General features: G+C 33.8%; 2 protein-coding genes across 2 annotated transcripts in view; both read right to left on the bottom strand.

Annotated features, from left to right (window-relative positions):
* Nucleotides 1–858: 858 nt before the first annotated feature.
* On the bottom strand, nucleotides 859–14,863 carry adap2 (ArfGAP with dual PH domains 2). The gene is made up of 11 exons (XM_073833244.1): nucleotides 14,568–14,863; nucleotides 9,001–9,131; nucleotides 8,766–8,857; nucleotides 8,274–8,356; nucleotides 8,034–8,143; nucleotides 7,271–7,420; nucleotides 7,036–7,119; nucleotides 6,261–6,323; nucleotides 3,716–3,793; nucleotides 1,971–2,199; nucleotides 859–1,874 (listed from the first exon to the last, which is right to left on the bottom strand). The coding sequence occupies exons 1-11, from the start codon at nucleotides 14,653–14,655 to the stop codon at nucleotides 1,846–1,848; spliced, it is 1,137 nt and encodes a 378-aa protein (XP_073689345.1). The 5' UTR covers nucleotides 14,656–14,863; the 3' UTR covers nucleotides 859–1,845.
* Nucleotides 14,864–15,239: 376 nt separating this feature from the next.
* Nucleotides 15,240–19,904, bottom strand: part of atad5a (ATPase family AAA domain containing 5a) — a 15,045-nt gene continuing 10,380 nt past the window's right edge. Inside the window, exons 20-22 of the mRNA XM_073832581.1 lie at nucleotides 19,054–19,895; nucleotides 16,847–17,005; nucleotides 15,240–15,814 (exon numbers count right to left, since the gene is read on the bottom strand). Coding sequence (XP_073688682.1) covers nucleotides 15,736–15,814; nucleotides 16,847–17,005; nucleotides 19,054–19,895 — 1,080 coding nt within the window. The 3' untranslated portion in view covers nucleotides 15,240–15,735. The remainder of the gene's footprint in view (nucleotides 15,815–16,846; nucleotides 17,006–19,053; nucleotides 19,896–19,904) is intronic.

Consider the following 19,904-nt stretch of genomic DNA (forward strand, 5'->3'; position numbering starts at 1 on the left):
TTAAAGAAGCTACTTCCGCTCACCAAGCCTGCATTTATTTGATCCAAAGTAAAAACAGTAAAATTTTAAAATATATTTTTATTATTTAGAATAACTGTTTATTCCTGTGATCAAAGATACATTTTCAGTATCATTACTCCAGGCTTTTGTGTCACATGATCCTTCAGAAATCATTCTAATATGCTGATTTGCTAATCAAGAAACACTTATTATTATTATTATTATTATTATCAATATTTAAAACAGTTGAGTAAATTTTTCCAGGATTCTTTGAAAAATCGAAAGATACAAAGATCAGCATTTATCTGAAATAAAACGTTTTTGTAACATTATACACTATACATTTAAAAGTTCAGTATAATTTTTTTATTAAAAATTATAGAAATTAATACTTTTATTTAGTAAGGATGCTTTAAATGGATCAAAAGTGATGATAAAGACATTTATAAGTTTACAAAAGATTTCTATTTCAGATAAACGCTGTTCTTCTGAACTTTCTTTTCATCAAAGAAACCAGAAAAAATTCTACTCAGCTGTTTTCAACATAATAAAAATAATAAAGTTTTTTTTTTTTTGAGCAGCAAATTAGAATATTAGAATGATTTCTGAAGGATCAGGTGACACTGAAGACTGGAGTAATGATACTGAAAATTCAGCTTTGAAATCACAGGAATAAAATACATTTTGAAATATATTCAAACAGAATTTTTTTTTTAAATAGTACAAATACTTTAAAATTGTACTGTTTTTGTTGTACTTTGGATCAAATAAATGCAGGCTTGGTGAGCAGAAGAGACTTCTTTAAAAAAAAAAAAAAATCATGATAAATCTTTTTCTCAAATGACTCCACTTTTCTGATTAATTTGTAAAAGTTGTCTTTGCTGAACAAAATTAACAAAAAAGTACCGAAAAGTACAATCATTACTGTTGAAAGAAATAAACCGGTTTGCTGGTCTAAGCTGATATAAGATGGTTTTCCAGTCTAACAAGCTTTAAATGGTCAGTAGTTTGCTGAGAATGATGGCCTCTAGGGTCAGTGTTATCTGTAAAAATGTTTCACAATAATATAATATAATATAATAATACATTTCAATAAATAGTTATCTAGCAATATCAACATAATGCTAAAATTATGAGTCAGTGAAGAAAATGACATTCATCATATAGCAACAAAAAGAACGACAGAAGAGATGGGTATTTAAAACTTAGCATTGAATTAGTAATATGTGGTTTGAAGATGGATTTTAATATAAACAAAATTGAAGAATTGTGAACATCAAAGTACGCTTTGTTTAGTTGTCCATTATGATTATTATTCAAAAAATAAAAACTGTCAAAATGTCAGTTTATGAAGCCCAGGTGTTCTACATTTAGCTTTTTCATCACACACTTCATGTCACTTGCATGTGTCCATTTCTATACAACCATAATTCCTTCTATTGGGTGTCTCATCTCCTGAATGTTGACTCACAGTCACATGCAAGTCTAATTCAGTTCGCACTAAGATGACATTTTCATCTTGGTCAAGACTTGTTTCAGGATCTCCACTTGTATTAAGAGCCAAGATGCAGATCTTCAGACGTAGTCATTTCCTTTGCACTCAACCAGTCAGTCTATCCTCATCTGACCCATTGCAGTCTTCTCAGATTGGTTTCACATCCCAAAAAGCACCAAGAGAGATTTTTTTTTTAACTGCTTGTTAGAAACAATGCCTAAAAAAGTCACATGTTCCCTTTGAGTAAATCATGTCTGGAACTCAAATGTTTAATCCCACAATGTCTGTGTACATTTAAAAAAGTTCATTTAGTCACAGTCTGAGCTTATTGTCCCATGCAGTCATCGTCTTCACCTCCGTCTACGGAGATTGGCTTCGGCTGAGAAGAGGCAGAGTGAGTGTTACTTGTTAAACACCTTAGTTATGTTTTGCAATATTTAATTAGCACATCTGATTAAGCGTGTACTATCCTTACTGGTATAATCTTGTGGCATCATGGGTTTCGAAATGACGGTTTTCAAGGCCTCCACCCACTCTCTCTGATCGCGCTCCTGCTCGCACATGAAGACGAACTGACGATCCGGCGTCTCCACAATTAACCCACACTTCCATTTGTTGCCTCTCGTCCCTTTAGGCACACACTCTCTCACTGAATATCCATGATTCTCTGAGCCAATGAAAACAACCCCGAGCTCAATAGCATCCTTTAGGATAAAAAGCAAAGAAATTCACAGTACTGTCTACAATGTCATGTAGCAGAAAATGCTTTCAAATTCATTAGACAAGTATGTGTTTCAAGTTTAGCCCTGTTGAAAAAAACAGCATATGCTGGTTAGGTAGGTTTCGAAGCGTGGTAGCTGGTCTTGAACTAATTTTTTTTTATTTAAGTTTAATTTGGTCATGTGTTGGTTCTAAGCAACTAGCTGCTGCTCAGGACCAGCTCAATACCAGCTTACAGTTGAGGTCAAACTTTTACATACACCTTGCAGAATCTGCAAAATGTTAGTTGTTTAACCAAAAAAAGAGTGATCATACAAAATGCATGCTATTTAAGATAATAAGATATTTCAGATCAAAGACATTTACATAGAGTCCACAAGAGAAAATAATAGTTACATTTATAAAAATGACTCCATTCAAAAGTTTACACACACTTGATTCTTAATACTGTGTTGTTACCTGAATGATCCACAGCTGTGTTTTTTTGTTTAGTGATAGTTGTTCATGTTCTTCAGAAAAATCTTTCAGGTCCCACAAATTCTTTGCTTTTTTTGTTTTTGTTTTTTTTACATTTTTGTGTATTTCAACCCTTTCCAGTGATTGGAATTATGATTTTGAGATCCATCTTTTCACACTGAGGACAACCGAGGGGCTCATATGCAACTATTACAGAAGGTTCAAACACTCACTGATGCTCCAGAAGGAAAAACAATGCATTAAGAGCTGGGGGTGTAAACTTTTAAACAGAATGTGTACATTTTTCTTATTTTGCCCAAATATCATATTTCTTTCATTTAGTACTGCCCTTCAGAAGCTACAGAAGATGCTTACATGTTTCCCAAAAGAAAATAAGTTAAATTTATCCTGATCTTCAAATTTAAAACGTTTACAGCTCTTGATGCATCATTTTTTTTTCTGGAACATCAGTGAGCAATAGTTGCACATGAGTCCCTCAGTTGTCCTCAGTGTGAAAAGATGGATCTCAAAATCATACAGTCATTGTTGGAAAGGGTTCAAATACATAAAAATTCTGAAAAACCAAAGAATTTGTGGGACCTGAAAAGCATACAGTTTAACTGTTCAGGACAAAAAACTATCACTAACAAAAAAAAAAAAAACACACAGCTGTGGATCATTCAGGTAACAACACAGTATTAAGAATCAAGTGTATATAAACTTTTGAACAGGGTAAGTTTTATACATGTAACTATTATTTTCTCTTGTGGACTATGTAAACATCATTTAGGTCAGTACTAAATAAAAAATAACATGGATTTTGTATGATCTCTCTTATTTTGGTAAAATAATTAACATTTTGCAGTTTCTGAAAGGTGTATGTAAACTTCCGACTTCAACCGTATAACCAGCTCAAACCAGCTGCCATGCTTCAAAACATACCTAACCAGCATATGCAATTTTTTTCAACAGGAAGAGTTCCCTTAAGCTGAAAAAAAAACAGCCAACAATGACACAGTAGGAACGGAAAAAGGTAAGTCATACCAGTTGTGTTTTAAAATAGAGTAGTTTCCTGTCCAGGGAATCCAAAATAAACCATCTTTTCTTGAATGGCTCTCGCTGCTGTTCAACGTACACAAACAGAAAGTGTTATCTGTTTTTAAATCCAGTTACTTTTAGGCTACATCTACATTAATCCATATTTAAAAACGCTAGCGTTTCCACGGTTTACAAAATTTTCTCATCCACACTGAAACGTACTATACAGATTATACAGACGGAACAGACATAATACATTTTAATTAGGGCTGTCAAACGATTAATCGCGATTAATCGTGATTAATCGCATCCAAAATAAAAGTTTATGATTACATACTGTATGTGTGTGTACTGTGTGTATATATAATGTATGTATAAATACACACACAAACATGTATATTAAAGAAAACTGTTTTAGATTTATATATAAAATATTTATAATTCTATATATAATCTAAATTAAATACAAGTATAACTATCCATACATATAAGTATTTTTTAAGTCTATACATGTATGTGTGTGTATTTATATATACATAATAAATATACACAGTAAACACACATTTAGTATGTAAACATAAACTTTTATTTTGGATGCGATTAATCGCGATTAATCGTTTGACAGCCCTAATTTTAATGCAAATCTTCTGGCAGGATCATTCTTTTTTGCCGCGCTCACTCATATTTTATCTGAAAAGCAGCTGTTGTCATGTTTTGCAGGACAGCAAGTGTGAGTAAATTTTCTGTCATCATTTTAAATCTCTTTAGCAGCAGTGTGTTTACAAATTTATCTACTTTGGAGAGCGTTTTCAAAAAAAACTCTCTTTTCCTTGACAAAAAAACGCTGTCTGCAACATACTTTGGTTAAAATTCCTCAATGGCTGTGTAAAACAACACCCTTTCTACTAGGGGTGTAAATATAAATCGATTCGTATCGATGCATCGATTATGCAGCCGCCGATTCAATGCATCGATTCGTCCGCAAGAATATCGATTAATGTGTTTATTTTGCCGCCTGTTTGTTCACTTGTCTATTTTTAGAATCCGTTCCGACCTTTCTTTTACTGTCTATGGCTCCGATGTAAGCGTACTACCTACTCCTAAGCTGCGGGTGGCGCTAAACTCATTATTGTCTTCTACTTCACACGTGTTACTTTCGTTTCACAGTCCATCTATGATGTTGTTCATGTTCACAGACCTCACGTTGTTGTCTGACTTTCAAGAGTGATGATTTTGAACTGATTTTGTGGAGTAGTATTCTATTTGCAGTTCATCTACTGCAAAGGATGTGTGGCCATTACCTCTTAATAAGATGCAAATTGTATTTTCAAAATGTAACCAATTTTGTATAAATGAAACTTTTTAAAACAGTGAATAGGCTAATTGGCCATAGTAGACCTGCACTGTCTATAAGCATTAGCCTTTTTTTTTTCTTATTACAATTTATCTGATTGCACTTTGTAGATGCAGTAACTTATATTTGCTGTTCTATTTGCAGTGCATTGAGCACAACTGTTTTAGTGTAACATACACATTATGTGAATAGAATACTGTTTCTGTATTATCAATAAAAGGCAAATTATTTACTATTTTTGTTGATTTATTTGAAACTTAATAGATATCATGTAAAAATATCTAGTATTGAATCGAATCGGATCGAATCGCATCGTATCACAGGGAATTCTGAAGTATCGAAAATAATCGAATCGTTGGCTTAAGAAATCGGTATCGTATCGAATCGTCTTGAAGGCTCTGATTTACACCCCTACTTTTTACCTGGTCAAAAACAGCTCTGTTTACAGTGAGCCATTTCGGTACATGTCTCTTTAAATGATCACCCCACCCCTCTCTTCCACTTTTTTGTGTATTCGGTGGCATGTTACCATCAAAAACAAAACTAATCCACTGCGTCCTCAGTGGCTCTGATGTCACTTTTACCTCCAACTACAAAACACCTGCATTGCTTACGAGACATTGTTGTCGCTACAGCTGCTCGAGTGCTGAAAAAAACTGAGAAAATGTGCAGCGTAAAATTGGCTGAGGGCGGAAATATGCTAATACGGGACAGTCTGTCAGCGCTCGTGAGTCATACTGCTCAAAAAATCAAGACGGCTTGATTATTGAGACTGTTTAGGTTTTTTGGGGATTAAAAAAAGGAGTGAATGGTTTTTAACATCAAAGGCTGATTGAGTCCACACACTGTCAAGACATTTATATGCAAACACCATATAAAAATGAATTTTGCAGTCGACGCCCCCTTTAACATTTGTCACATTCAAGCTACCATACTTTGCATTAGACAGCAGGAAAATAAAACACATTAGAGAAACAGTAGTTACATTAGTTACAAATGGACACATTTTAAGGATGAATTGGTGTTTGTGAAAATACGTGTGTTTAAGGAGTGTTTTACAAGAACAACCTGATTTATCATTAAATGCTGGGTAAATTTAAAGGCAAATACAAACACCTTGCTACACTGGAAAATCTAGATTCTAAAATATGCAAAGAATCAACAAAGAGAGAAACATCTATGGGAAAAAACTCTTACCAGTGGGCCAGTCTTCTCCATGAAACCCTCTTTTAAATAGCTTCTGGTTATCCATGGTTTTAGCTTAAGAGAAAAAAACATTGGTAAAAGAGTTTACAATCAAGATAATAATGGTAAAATTATTAACCCTGTGCACAAGGGGAAAAAAAGGTTGCTCACCAAGTGTTTCACAGAGCTTTGGTTAGATTTAGATCATATTTCGGTAACACTTTACAATAAGATTCATTAGTTAACATTAGTGAAAGTGAAACTCGTGAATGCTAACACAAAAGAGCTGATCCAGATGAACCTGTAGCACAAAAGTAGCACTGACCCAAATTAAGTTTACATCTACAGCGTTTATTCACAGAACAATTTGTTTGTGAACTAGCCTAGAAAACTAGTGAAACATAAGACACATAGACCATTCTATTAACTGGCTGCCTAAAATAAACACGTTTCTTGTTTAGGGATGCAGCAACTAACAAAAAACCAAAACCACATTTCCGTGTCCTGTTAACATTGTGGTGTAGGGTGTTTGTTTGACGATCATTCATGTTGTGTAATGGAAGGGAAGACAGGCCTTAAGCTGTTAATGGTTTTAGGAAGTAAAATCACTTGGAAAAGGGGAAACTCGCAGTACTTCCTTTTTATGTTAACGCAACTATATCAGGAGAAAACTCTACACGTGTTTTTAAGATATTCAAAAGCTATGTAAAGCAAATTGAAAGCACTGAGGTAACACATGGTAGTCTAGTAAGTCAAAATCTTAACAAAGTTTACAAAATGTACTTACATCTCCATCGCTAGCTGTAGGGAAGGCTGTTTTCAGGTAGGTATGGCGAATAGCTCTAATAGCATTAAACCAATTAACAATCTCCTAAAATGAAGGAAATACAGAGCAAATACTATTTAGTGCTCAAGCTACCTTTGAAACTTAAGGGGAAAACAAAAAAGATAAATAAAAAACAATTTTGAAATCAGAACTACAGTCAATAAAGAAGGAAAAAGACAAAATTGCATAGGTTTACCATTCCATTTTTATGGTAAACAAAAAGGTTTCTGAAGTGATCATCCACAGAGTAGGTGATCTGAAGGCCATTAGCATGTCCTATCTTCTCAGGCTGGAAAGTTGCATTGAGGTTCTTCACAGAAATAGTAGCCTTTGGTCCCTTAGATTCCTTAAAGCACAGATATTGTTTAACGAATAGCTCATTTGTGACCCTGGACCACAAAACCAGTCATAAGGGTCAATTTTTTAAAACTGAGATTTAAACATCATATATAGGCTTTCCACTGAAGTATGATTTGTTAGGATAGGACAATATTTGGCCAACAAATAACTATTTAAAAATCTGGAATCAGAGGGTGCAAAAAATCAAAATACTGAGAAAATGATTTTGAAAGATAAATTTTAAAAAAAGATGTAGGTTTTGATATATTTACGGTAAGAAATTTACAAAATGTCTTCATGGAACATGATCTTTACTTAATATCCTAATGATTTTGGCATAAAAATAAAATCTATATTTTTGACCCATACAATGTATTGTTGGCTATTGCTGCAAATATACCCATGCTACTTATGACATTTGTGCACCTAATACTTTACTAGACTTTTTCATTCTAAGTCTAATATTTTAAAATACATCTAGAAGATATAATATAAGATATTGGATGATTAATGTTTCTATTCCCAGTATGTGCTGCGTTTTACATCAAATGCCTTCAATAAAGTATAACATTTCTTTCTTGATGATGTGCAAACGTCACTGCTCAACAAAAAGTTCTCACATCCTCCTTGTAGTATTTGAGGGTAAAATCGTGCACTGAAAGAACGAACTTCCTCTCGAGAAACTGTCCATTATCCTTTCCTTTCTTCCACAGCATGCCCTCATAGACACCTAAAGCAAGGCCAACAGTTTTATAGAAAGACTAATGTTATTCATTGTTAATATTAACAGAGATAAACAGAACAGAATAAAGTAAGTCAACTTTTAAAGTACAAAGGTTAAAAAAACTAAAATGGATTACCTGCTGTGTAAGGCCTTTCTCTTTTTTCCTCTGTAAACTCTGTTCTTTCATATTTGGCTCGAATCCATTGTTCTCTGAGGACTCTATATAGTGTGCATAGAATGCATTTTGATCAGCTACATGCTGGAGATAACTGATGTGTAAATGTTATAAGTTCTAATAACAAAGCAGCTTGTACTAGTTTAGCTAAATATGATCATATATTAAACTAATGCAGGTACAGTGCACCATATTACAAATGGAGAGTACAGTTGACAGAATCAAAAGACTGCACTTCAATACCAGAAACCACTTTTGGTTGAATCAGTAGTTCCTCTTACTGTGACCAACAATAGAACACAGCTTTTTTTCCTTGCCAGTAAAGATGTTTGCTTGATCAGCTATATTTTTGAACTTCCCAAAACTCTGTTCCATTAAGATAAATTAGTAAGTACACGTTTCAGTTTTAAATAATTTGACTTTTCGTTCAGCAGAAGAGGTTAGACTACTTACTCGCAATCATATGGCTTGGGCTGATAATAAAAGACTGGGACAAATTTCTCATAGAAGTTTTTGGCAAAACGGTTTCCATTGGCCTTCATGAACTTCTCATCCAAAAGTGCATTGAAAGGAAACACAGCAGTGTTAGGGTTCACATTCATGCTCACCTACTGTAACCACTAGATTCTGAAAACATGTAATAACCAATCTTATCATTTGAATTAGTTAGTTGAATAAGTTCACACACCTGCACAAGGTCATCATCCCAGAAGTCTAAGCGAATAGACTTGATGCGACTTACGGTAGGAAGATTGCGATGAGTTCCAGAACAGTTTAGACACACAAATATTCCCAGTGTGCACGAAGCCCAATCTGGTTCTTTAAATAATAAGAGTCAAACAAACAAACATATCAATAACCCAGTAAAATTTTCAACTAAGCTTTCCTTCAATTAACTCCTAGTTTGCTGCTTATTAATAGTTAGTAAGGTGGATCTTAATGTAAAAGAAAATACCTGAGTTACTTTTTCAAGTAACGCCAGTTACTTTGTTTTCTCATTTATTGACTGACAGCTCTCCTGTCCCCATGTTGAGCGAAATTGAAAGTACAGAGGCACTTTGTATACTTTGTAAACTGATGTTACTGTAGTTCTAGACTCATCTCACAAATAAATAAAAAAACTGCTTCAGTATTCATCAGAATTAATGAAAATAGTAAAATGCAAACTCAGAATATGACAATAATTAAATATGTTAAATAACACAAATATGTTTTATGTATTTAGTCCCATTTTATTTCCCAAACACATTGCTGCTGACCTTTGATGATCCAATTTAACCATACTAATAAGCAGTGTTGGGGAAAGTTACTTTTAAAAGCATTACAATACTGAGTTACTCCCTAAAAAAGTAACTAATTACATTACTTAGTTACTTTTAATGGAAAGTAATGTGTTACGTTACTTTTGCGTTTCTTTTTAAATCTGGGCAGGGCTTGCTTGTTTGTTTTTAATGTAAAAAGTTCTATTTTTGGCAAATGTAAAAGCTTTTTCACACCAAAGGCCTCGGGCTTAGAGAAAAGTAAATTCAAATCTGTACAGTAGACCACAGAAGAAAAAATGTCAACTTGTCAGCAACAAAAAACAAAAGGAACAAATGTCAGATTATCTTGAGTAATTTTTGCTTGTTAGTATGGATGAACTGGATCATCGAAGGTCGGCAGCAAAGACTTTGGTTAATTAAATGGGATTAATACATAAAGGATATTTGTATTATTTTACATATTTAATTATTGCAGGGACTATTTGAAAAAGTAACTCAGATATTTTCTTGTCAATTAAAAAGTAATGCGTTACTTTATTAGTTACTTGAGAAAAAAAAAGTAATATTATTATGTAACTAGCGTTACTTGTAATGCGTTACCCCCAACACTGCTAATAAGCAAAAATGACTTTAGATAAGCTAACTTTTGTGCTTCACTGTTCGTTTTTTTTTTTTTTTGCTAAAGAGTGTTGAACTTAGTTTTTCTCGGTTTACTGTAAAGCTGTGAATTTAAGTTTCCTTCAGCCTGAGGCTTATTCATTTCACTTTTTGGTGTGAAAGGGCTTTTACATTTGCTAAAAATAAAACTTTTTTATATTAAAAACAAACAAGCAAGCCCTGTCGCAAAAAGTAACGTAACACAGTACGGAATTTGCTGCTTTTTAAAGAAGTAATGCTATATTGTAATGCAATTCAAGTTACGTGTGTTACATAATCAATTACTTTTTTCAAGTAACTAGTAAAGTAACGCATTACTTTTTAATTTACAAGAAAAATGTAAGTTACTTTTCCAAATAAGTAACGCCAGTTTCTTTGTTTTCCTATTTATTGACTGACACCTCTCCTGTCCCCATGTTGAGAGAAACTGGGCGTCTGACGTTACTTTAGTTCTGGAATAAATGTGAACATGCATTAATTCATCTAGCAATAAACAGATTCAGTATTCATCAACATGAATTAAAACAGTGAAATGCAAACTCAGAATGTGAGGCAAACCTACAATTAAATGTGCTAAATAACACAAATATCCTTTATGTATTTTGTCCCATTTTATTAACCAATGTTTTTGCTGCTGACCTTTGATGATCCAGTTCAACCACACTAATAAGCAGAAAAATACTTTAGATAAGCTGACATTTGTGCTTCATTGTTTGTTTGTTTTTTGCTGAAGAGTGTTGAACTTTATTTTCCTGTGTTCAACTGTACAGACATGAATGTATTTTTCCTTCAGCCTGAGGCTTATTCATTTCACTTTTTGGTGTGAAAGGGCTTTTACGTTTGCTAAAAATAGAACATTTTTTATTAAAAACAAACAAACATGTTCTGCTGCAAAAAGTAACGCAACACAAAAGTAACGTAACACATTGCTTTCCATAAAAAGCAATATAATTTGTTACTTTTTTAAGAAGTAATGCAACATTGTAATGCATTACTTTTAAAAGTAACTTTCGCATTACAAGTTATGTGAGTTACGTAATCAGACTACTTTTTTCAGTTAACTAGTAAAGTAACGCATTACTTTTTAATTTACAAGAAAATATCTGAGTTACTTTTCCAAGTAATGCCAGTTTATTGATTATTGTTTATTGATCACACCTTTTTGTTGTGAAAGGGCTTTTACGCTTGCTAAAAATAGAACATTTTATATTAAAAGCAAACAAACATGTCCTGCTGCAAAAGGTAATGTAACACAAAAGAAATGTAATGCATTCTTTTCCATAAAAAGTAACAAAGTAACATAATTAGTTACTTTTTAGGGAGTAATGCAATTACAAGTAATGCAAGTTATATAATCAGATTACTTTTTTCAAGTAACTAGTAAAGTAATGCATTACTTTTTAATTTACAAGAATATATCTGAGTTACTTTTTTCCTATTTATTGATTGAAAGCTCTCCCATGTTGAGAGAAATTGGGAGTAAGATGTTACTTTAGTTCTAGAATAAATGTGAACATGCATTAATCCATCTCACTCGCAAAAAAAAGATTTAGTATTGCTCAAAATGGATAAAAACATTGAGTTGCAACCCAGAATATATTGCAGACCTGCAATAATTAAATGTTAAATAATACAAATATCCTTTATGTATTTAATCCCATTTTATTAACCAACGTCTTTGCTGCTGACCTTCGAAGATCCAATTCAGCCATATTAATAAGCAAAAATGACTTGAGATGAACATCACATTTATTTCTTTATTGCTTTTTAATTTACTTTTTTTAATAAAAAATAAATAAAAAACAAGACCATCCCAGTTGAGAAAAGTAACGCAAAAGTAATGTAACGCATTACTTTACATAAAAAGTATCCAAGTAGGCTAACACAATTATAGTTACTTTTTCAGGAAGTCACACAATATTATAATCTATTACTTTCTAAAGTAACTTTCCCCAACACTGTTTATTAGTACTAATAAACAGCCAATATGCTAGTAATATGCATGCTAACAAGAAACTAGTGAGAATTGGTCCTTAAAATAAAGTGTTAGCTAAAATGTTGATATCCAGGAAAGTTCATGAAAATAAAAACTTATAAATACAACTTTTTTATTCTTTCATCAATGACACTCGAGATTCATTTCTATACAACATTATAAAGTTGAATGTTGTAGATTTCTACACACTTATATATACAACTGTAGAAAAGTCAGAAAAGCAAAGAAATGGAAATTCATGGTTTAACCCTTGTGTGTCCAAAAACTGTCATAAAAATATGATTTATTAATATTTCTTTCCACTTTCACTTTTTTTTAACCAGCATCTGTTCTATCCATAGATACCAAACATTCATTAATTTCCAGAATTGTAACCCTTTAAATGCTGGTTTGTTTGCAAAATACCACAGGTGGGGGTTTTTTATGAAAAAATGAAAAATAGTAGTAATTTTCATATACTAAATGCTAAGCAAAATTTTTTTTTTCTGCATTTATATTTTTATGTAGTGTTAGATTTTTTTTAAAATAAAATGTATATGCCAAATTTGAAAAAATGGCACAATCTAGTAAAAAATGGTAAAAAAGTCAAATTTGTTTGCATAATGCCGCAGGTTTTTTTTTAATGAAAAATCTGAAATATAATAGTAATTTTCATATACTAAATGCTAAGCAAATTTTTTTTCTGCATTTATGTTTTTAATGTAGTGTTAGATTTAAAAATGTATATGCCAAATTTGAAAAAAAAATGGCACAATCAAATTTAAAAACTGAAGCCTTGCCGAAAGAATGAACGCCTATTAGCAAATGTTGCATAATTTTATAGTCAAACGGCCCTGGGTTAAAAAAAAAAAAAAAATCAGTTTTAATGGTTTCAATGTGTAGGGTAGAGTGGGGGAAAACGCCCCCCCTACCTGTTTTTCCCAAAATAACCACTAGAGAAAATCAAGATACATTTTCACTGTTGCTATGCACTACGTTGACAACCGGGATAAACAAATCTCCTTGAAAAAGCTGACACCAGCGACGTGTTTGAAGAGAAGAGGATTTCATGGAAAATGCTATAATTTTCAGATATTAGTAAACAAGTGTTTAAGAGAATATTGTTCTGTAGGATACCACAGTGATGTATTATAGATGAATAGTGAAGTCTGTAGTTTGAGAGGATATGTTATTTATAAGGAATATAATTGTATTTTAAAAATTAATAAAAAAAAAAGACATAGCTTGTGGTGTAAAACGCCCCCCCCCCCCCCCAGAGGGCACAGTTTCTCTCTATTATAATTACTATAATAACATATTTCTGTCTATCAAATCCTTTGTTTTACACTTAATGCAGTATAACTAGGTGGTAAAATTAAAATATTTGAACACAATAAAAAAAATTACCTCAACATATTTGTTTGCATGGCTCAGTTATATGTATAAATATAAATGTTAAAAAATTTGGATATTTTGGACATTCCTCAAATAAATATTAATATTTATACATGTTGATACATTACTTGCCTTTTACTTTTAGAGATTAAAAAGTATAGTCTGTTCATTTTGCTGTTGATCTATGAAGAAAACTGGTTGGTAATAAAGGGGGCATTTTACCCCACTGCTGGGGCAAAACGCCCCCTTTGTACAAAAATATGTTCAGTCAAAATACTAATTAATTATGAAGGCTGAGCAATTTTAATATTTGGTGAATAACTCCTGCCATAGTCACTCAAAACCGGGATGGCGGTTCTAGTCACATTTATGTTTTGTTTCACTGTAATGTCACATTTTCCTTAAGGGGGGCGTTTCCCCCACTCTACCCTAACGTTTGTCCTTAAGGTCCTGAGTGTGAGTATTTTTTGTACAGAGGGTAAAATTGATTTTTTTTTAAGGAAATGAGGGTGAAATCATAAAATTTCAATAAAAATAAACACTTGAGCCCAAATGTATGCAGTCGGCATTAACACAGGCACACTTATAAGAAAAAAACAAAAACAAAATTAAACTTTACTTGAAATGGGCAAAAATGTCGCACAAGGGTTAAAAGGCGTGTGAGCCCTGCTAACCATTCTTTGTCGAAAAAAAAAAATTAGCTAAACTAAGGTAGTTATAGATTATAGATTTATAACAAATGGCAGTTTTACAGAAGCCATAGTGACAGTGATCGAGCCATGACAATGATAATATGTTTACTCATGGCTACTATGAATACCTAACGTTACACAACTGTAACTTTCAAGTATAAAAACAGTGTCAATGTATTACATCACTGGATCCCAAACAAAGTAGACAAAGAACTACTGTCTGTGAAATTTAGCAGGTTAAAGCGGTGGTGACAATAGCTGTTACTGTACTCACCTGCAGCTCCACAGTCAGCACAGCAGCTATTCTCTGGCAGCTTCACCAACTCTAGAAGTATCTTTTTGTTCTTTTCCCGATTTGCCATAGGCGAAATGCTTCTAAAACCATATAGGTCGTAGTTTCACCCGTCTTGTCTGTTATTTTATCCGTGGCTAGTCCTCGTTAGGCGCGGTTTCACGGTTTTACTTGACGTTCATTCAGTCACTCGACCGTGTAAGCGCTCCGGTCGCTTCGGATTCGAAACTCAACTGCGCTCGTGCGCGGCGAAACGCTGCGGTAGCAGCGGCTGGACTATCAAGCGAGGTCTTCCGCAAGCATTCAATTACTAAAAAAAACCCTTCGTGTTCACTTCCTGGAGAAAACAAACCCTGGGCTACACCTAAAATGTAATCTATTAATTAAATAGTAACAATAACTTCAATTACTCCCTAAGAGGGAGTAAGCGATAATGAGAGTAAACTGTAAACAGTGACTCACTGTGGATCGTTTTTGCGCTTAATATAAATAAGATATTAAATGTAATATTACATTTCTACTAAATAAACCATGAGATTATCAAGAATGATACTACTGAGGTTAAACCATACCGTAGGTGCCAAGAACCACACATTTTTGCAAGCTAGTAAATATACTCCAGTCACACACTGAAACTGAACACAGAACAAAATGTTGCATTTACTGGTTTAACAGGTATACAGTTATCTTCCCAGATTCAAGTGGACTAAAACCATCCCATTTAGAAGATGTGGAAGTGAAAAGTGCTTTTCATGACTTAGTTTCATGTAAAAACAATGCAAGTTCTACCTTCTCACATCACGTAAAGGTGATTAAATTTACGGGTTAGGATTGGAAGAAAAAAAATCATATACAAATTGTACAAAAATTCAAATAGCACCGTCATGTTCACAGGGGTCTTGTAATTTACATATGTATTTAGAGCATGTTTACTGGCAAGTAGCAAATCAAATTTATCAAATAGCAAATTTATTACTTGATAAAACATTTTGGAAGATGCATGACAAAGTGCAAAACATAAATGATCTTCATAATGGGAAACAGCTCATTTAAAATATCAGTACAAACATGTGCTGTCCACACAACAACATAAAACCACACTCCTTCTGAGTATATATTACTGTACAAATGCATATTTAATGCGTGTAATTTAAGGGAACTCGGAAGCCAGGAACTCCACTGTGCTTTTAGGAAGAGTGAAGTGTATGCCATCCAAATAGTGCAAGAACCTGTAAAGGGGGAAAAAAACTATGATTATTTTATGTCAAACATCAATCTTTAAATTTTTTTTTGCCACTGCACATTAAGTAAACGTGATCATTTAAAACAAAACAAATGGTGACATGAATAAAAATGAAACACCGTTGGTTAATTTTTGACCACGTCAAATTAAGCTTTGCAAAAGCCACATCCTGTCCCTCTCCAGTGCATTTTGCTTTTATAGACCTATGAACTATGACCAAGTTGCGTTTTCACACTTTGACAGCACAGCAAAAAGACATGCATCAGGTACATCAACACACTGTATTTAGGAGATGCAAGTTTAGAAATAAAAGCTGCGGTAACACTTGTAGGCATCAAGTACAGCGTTTAAGCAGACAGTAAATATTACTGGCAGATGTTTCTATTTTATGTGACTTATTTTTCCTTGTAAAAACATTGTATGTAGTCTTAACTATTGTGCCTACTGTAAAAAGGGAGTTTCCCTTGTCACAGTTCAAACTCTGTGTGGCATCTGAATAACTGGAAGTGATCTCACTTTTGGAGAGTAACAAAAGACAGTTTTTGTTCACAAACGAGGGTGTGTTGTGCATTAGAGACGCCCAGCTGATACAAAAATAACACAGAAATTCTTGTGTTTTTAATACTTTTATGAACATTTCAGGCTCGTAAGGTGGTGAAGTGCATAACAGACTATTTTATATCTCCAAGTCAAATGATTACATTAATTTAATCAAGCTCCAAAAATATCACAAAGCCAAAATAATTATTAGATAGAGGGTCAGAATGAGGTCCAAAAACAATATTTTTTTCCACAAAAAAGTTTAACCATAAAATGAATATAGAAAGGTACTATCTTCTCACTGGTGCACCACCTAGTGGAAGCAAATGATGCCTGATATAATAAAGCAGGATTGTGCCGATAAAACTTTCTAATATTAAAAACGAAAGATATATAGGTTTAAAGTGTGTATTTCTGTAAGTACTAATAACCTGAGTGCACTGCAGACAGTTTATGAATGTGTCTGCTAAACTCTCACCTGCGTTTGATCTTTCCCTGCTCCTTCAGTCTCTCTGACCTACAGATGGCACGTAGAGAGGGGAGGTAGTCCAGAGCCGCTGCTGCCTGGTTTCCAAGTGTCCCAGCTGACCTGGTGGAGAGCACCGACTTCATCACCTCGTTTCTCCTCTCCATCATCCTGTGCAAAACAAAATGAGCACAAGATTACCCATTATGTTACAGTATGTTTGTGTATAAACCACCTCATAGGACAAAGAGAGGTCATTCTAAGCTAAATCAATGAGACTAGGGATGGGAGATATAACTGAATATTTTTATTATATTTATCTATAATGATTGTGCCAAAATAAAATGGTATTTAAAGTTTTTCGGTTTCCAAAAACTATTTTATGATCCTCGTCCTGAACTTGCAGGTTTAAGAGCATTGGGACATATGTGACCCTGGACCACAAAACCAGTCTTAAGTCGCTGGGGTATGTTTGTAGCAATAGCCAAAAATACATTGTATGGGTCAAAATTATTGATTTTTCTTTTATGCCAAAAATCATTAGGAAATTAAGTAAAGATCATGTTCCATGAAGATTTTTTGTAAAATTCCTACTGTAAATATATCAAAATGTAATTTTTGATTAGTAATTTGCATTGTTAAGAACTTAATTTGGACAACTTTAAAGGTGATTTTCTCAGTATTTTGATTTTTTTGCACCCTCAGATTCCTGATTTTCAAATAGATGTATCTCAGACAAATATTGTCCTATCATAACAAACCATATATCAATAGAAAGCTTATTTACTGAGCTTTCATGTAATGTATACATTTCAGTTTTGTAAAATTTAACCTTATGACTGGTTTTGTGGTCCAGGGTCACATATTTTAATAGCATGACTGATTTAAACCTTAGTACTTTGTTCAACTGCTTCACACAGTTTAGTTTACATACACTTTTTGAAGAATTTGCTAAATGTTACTTATTTGACCAAAATAAGACGGATCATACAAAATGCAAGTCATTTTTCATTTAGTACAGACCTGAATAAGATATTGCACATAAAAGACATTTACATATAGTCCACAAGAGAAAATAATAGCTGAAGAATAAAAATGGACCTGTTCAAAAGTTTACATCCACTTTCTTGATTCTTAATACTGTGTTGTTACCTGAATGATCCACACCTGTGTTTTTTTAGTGATAGTTGTTCATGAGTCCCTTTTTTGTCCTGAACAGTTTAACTGACTGCTGTTCTTCAGAAAAATCCTTCAGGTCTCACAAATTCTTTGGTTTTTCAGCATTTTTGTCTATTTGAACCCTTTCCAACAATGACTGTATGATTTTGAGATCCATCTTTTCACACTGAGGACAACTGAGGGACTCATATGCAACTATTACTGATGGTTGAAACACTCACTGATGCTTCAAAAGAAAAAAAAAAAAAAAAAAAAAAAAAAAAAAGATGCATTAAGAGCCAGAGGGTGAAAATTAACTTTTTAGGGTAAATTTACTTTTGTCCTCTTCTGGGAAACATGTAAGTGTCTTCTGTAGCTTCTGAATGGCAGTACTAAATTAAAAAAATACAATATTAAGGTTAAAAAACAAACAAACTGTACATTGAACATTCTGTTGTCATTGTTTTTCCTTCTGGAGCATCAGTGAGTGGTTGAACCTTCTGTAATAGTTTCATAGGAGTCTCTCAGTTGTCCTCAGTGTGAAAAGATGGATCTCAAAACCATACAGTCAATGCTGGAAAGGGTTCAAATACACAACAAGCAACAACAACAAAAAATAATAATAATAAGGACTTTTATGAAGAACAGTGAGCAGTTTAACTGTTCAGGACAGGCAAGGAACTCATGAACTATCACTATAAAAAAAAAACAGCTGTGGATCATTCAGGTAACAACACAGTATTAAGAATCAAGTGTATGTGAACTTTTAAACGGGGTCAATTTTATAAATTCAACCATTATTTTCTGTTGTGGACTGTATGTAAACATCTTTTATGTGAAATATCTTATTCAGGTCAGTACTAAATAAAAAATAACATGCATTTTGTATGATCCCTCTTATTCTGGTAAAATAATTAACATTTTGGAGACCCTGCAAGGTGTATGTAAACTTATATATTATCGTTTAAATATTTATACATTTATACTTTTTAGCTACATGACCCACCCTTGCATTATATGGATTATAAAGAAAAGAAAAAATTGAGCAGCTGAATTCTCACCTTGGGTCACAAGGAGTAGTTTGAGCGAGGCTGAAGCCATCTTTGTGTGGAGCCACAGGGAGGGTGAGCTCCACCTCTGCATCTTTTCTGATCTCCTCCTCCAGTTGCTGTGCACTGTCCCAGGCCTCAGAGACTACAGCCTTGCACTTCCTAAAACTCAAATGCCCCAACGCAGCATGGATTTCATCGACATTAACACCATTTACTTGGCTGACACACTCTAACCGAATGTCATCAGTCATCCCACTCTTGACTTCTGCACCAGTCCAGCCAATGTCATGTGGTCTGCAGGAGCCCTCCCTTTGCAGTGCCTGGCAATGCAGTGAAGAGTCTAGGAAGGACATGTGGTCCATATACTCTGCTAAACTGCTTAGGCACTGCAGCACTGGCTTGCTCTTCTTCTTTTCAGCTTCAGATAACACAACCCGCCTTGGTTTCATCGGTGCAGCTTTGGACACGTTGGCTGGTTCCACATTAGTGCTTTGAGCAGGATCTCTGCTGGTTTTTGGCAGTGAGAGTAAGTCATCCTCCGACTCTGAATCAGATTGGAAAACGTCTTTATTGCCCATCTTCTTCCGCCCTCTCATTCTAGAGGAAACTTTAAGGGGACTACCGTCATCAGAAGGCTCTTCCAAAACTTCCAATCTCACAATCTGAGGTAGCTGCTGAGGATGGGACTGTGGGTTCGGTGTTGGCTGTGATTTGAGCGTGGACTGTGGTAAAAGACGAGTTGGCAGAGGAAGCAGACACTCCATATTTGAGTAGAGAAGATTCACTCCTCTTCTATGGACCTCTGAGAGAAGATCCCAGCACTTAAGGCTGTCTAGTACTGAAGACTCATGCTGTAAGAT

Source organism: Garra rufa, chromosome 1 (genome assembly GCF_049309525.1).
Source record: "Garra rufa chromosome 1, GarRuf1.0, whole genome shotgun sequence".
NCBI classification, from domain to species: domain Eukaryota; kingdom Metazoa; phylum Chordata; class Actinopteri; order Cypriniformes; family Cyprinidae; genus Garra; species Garra rufa.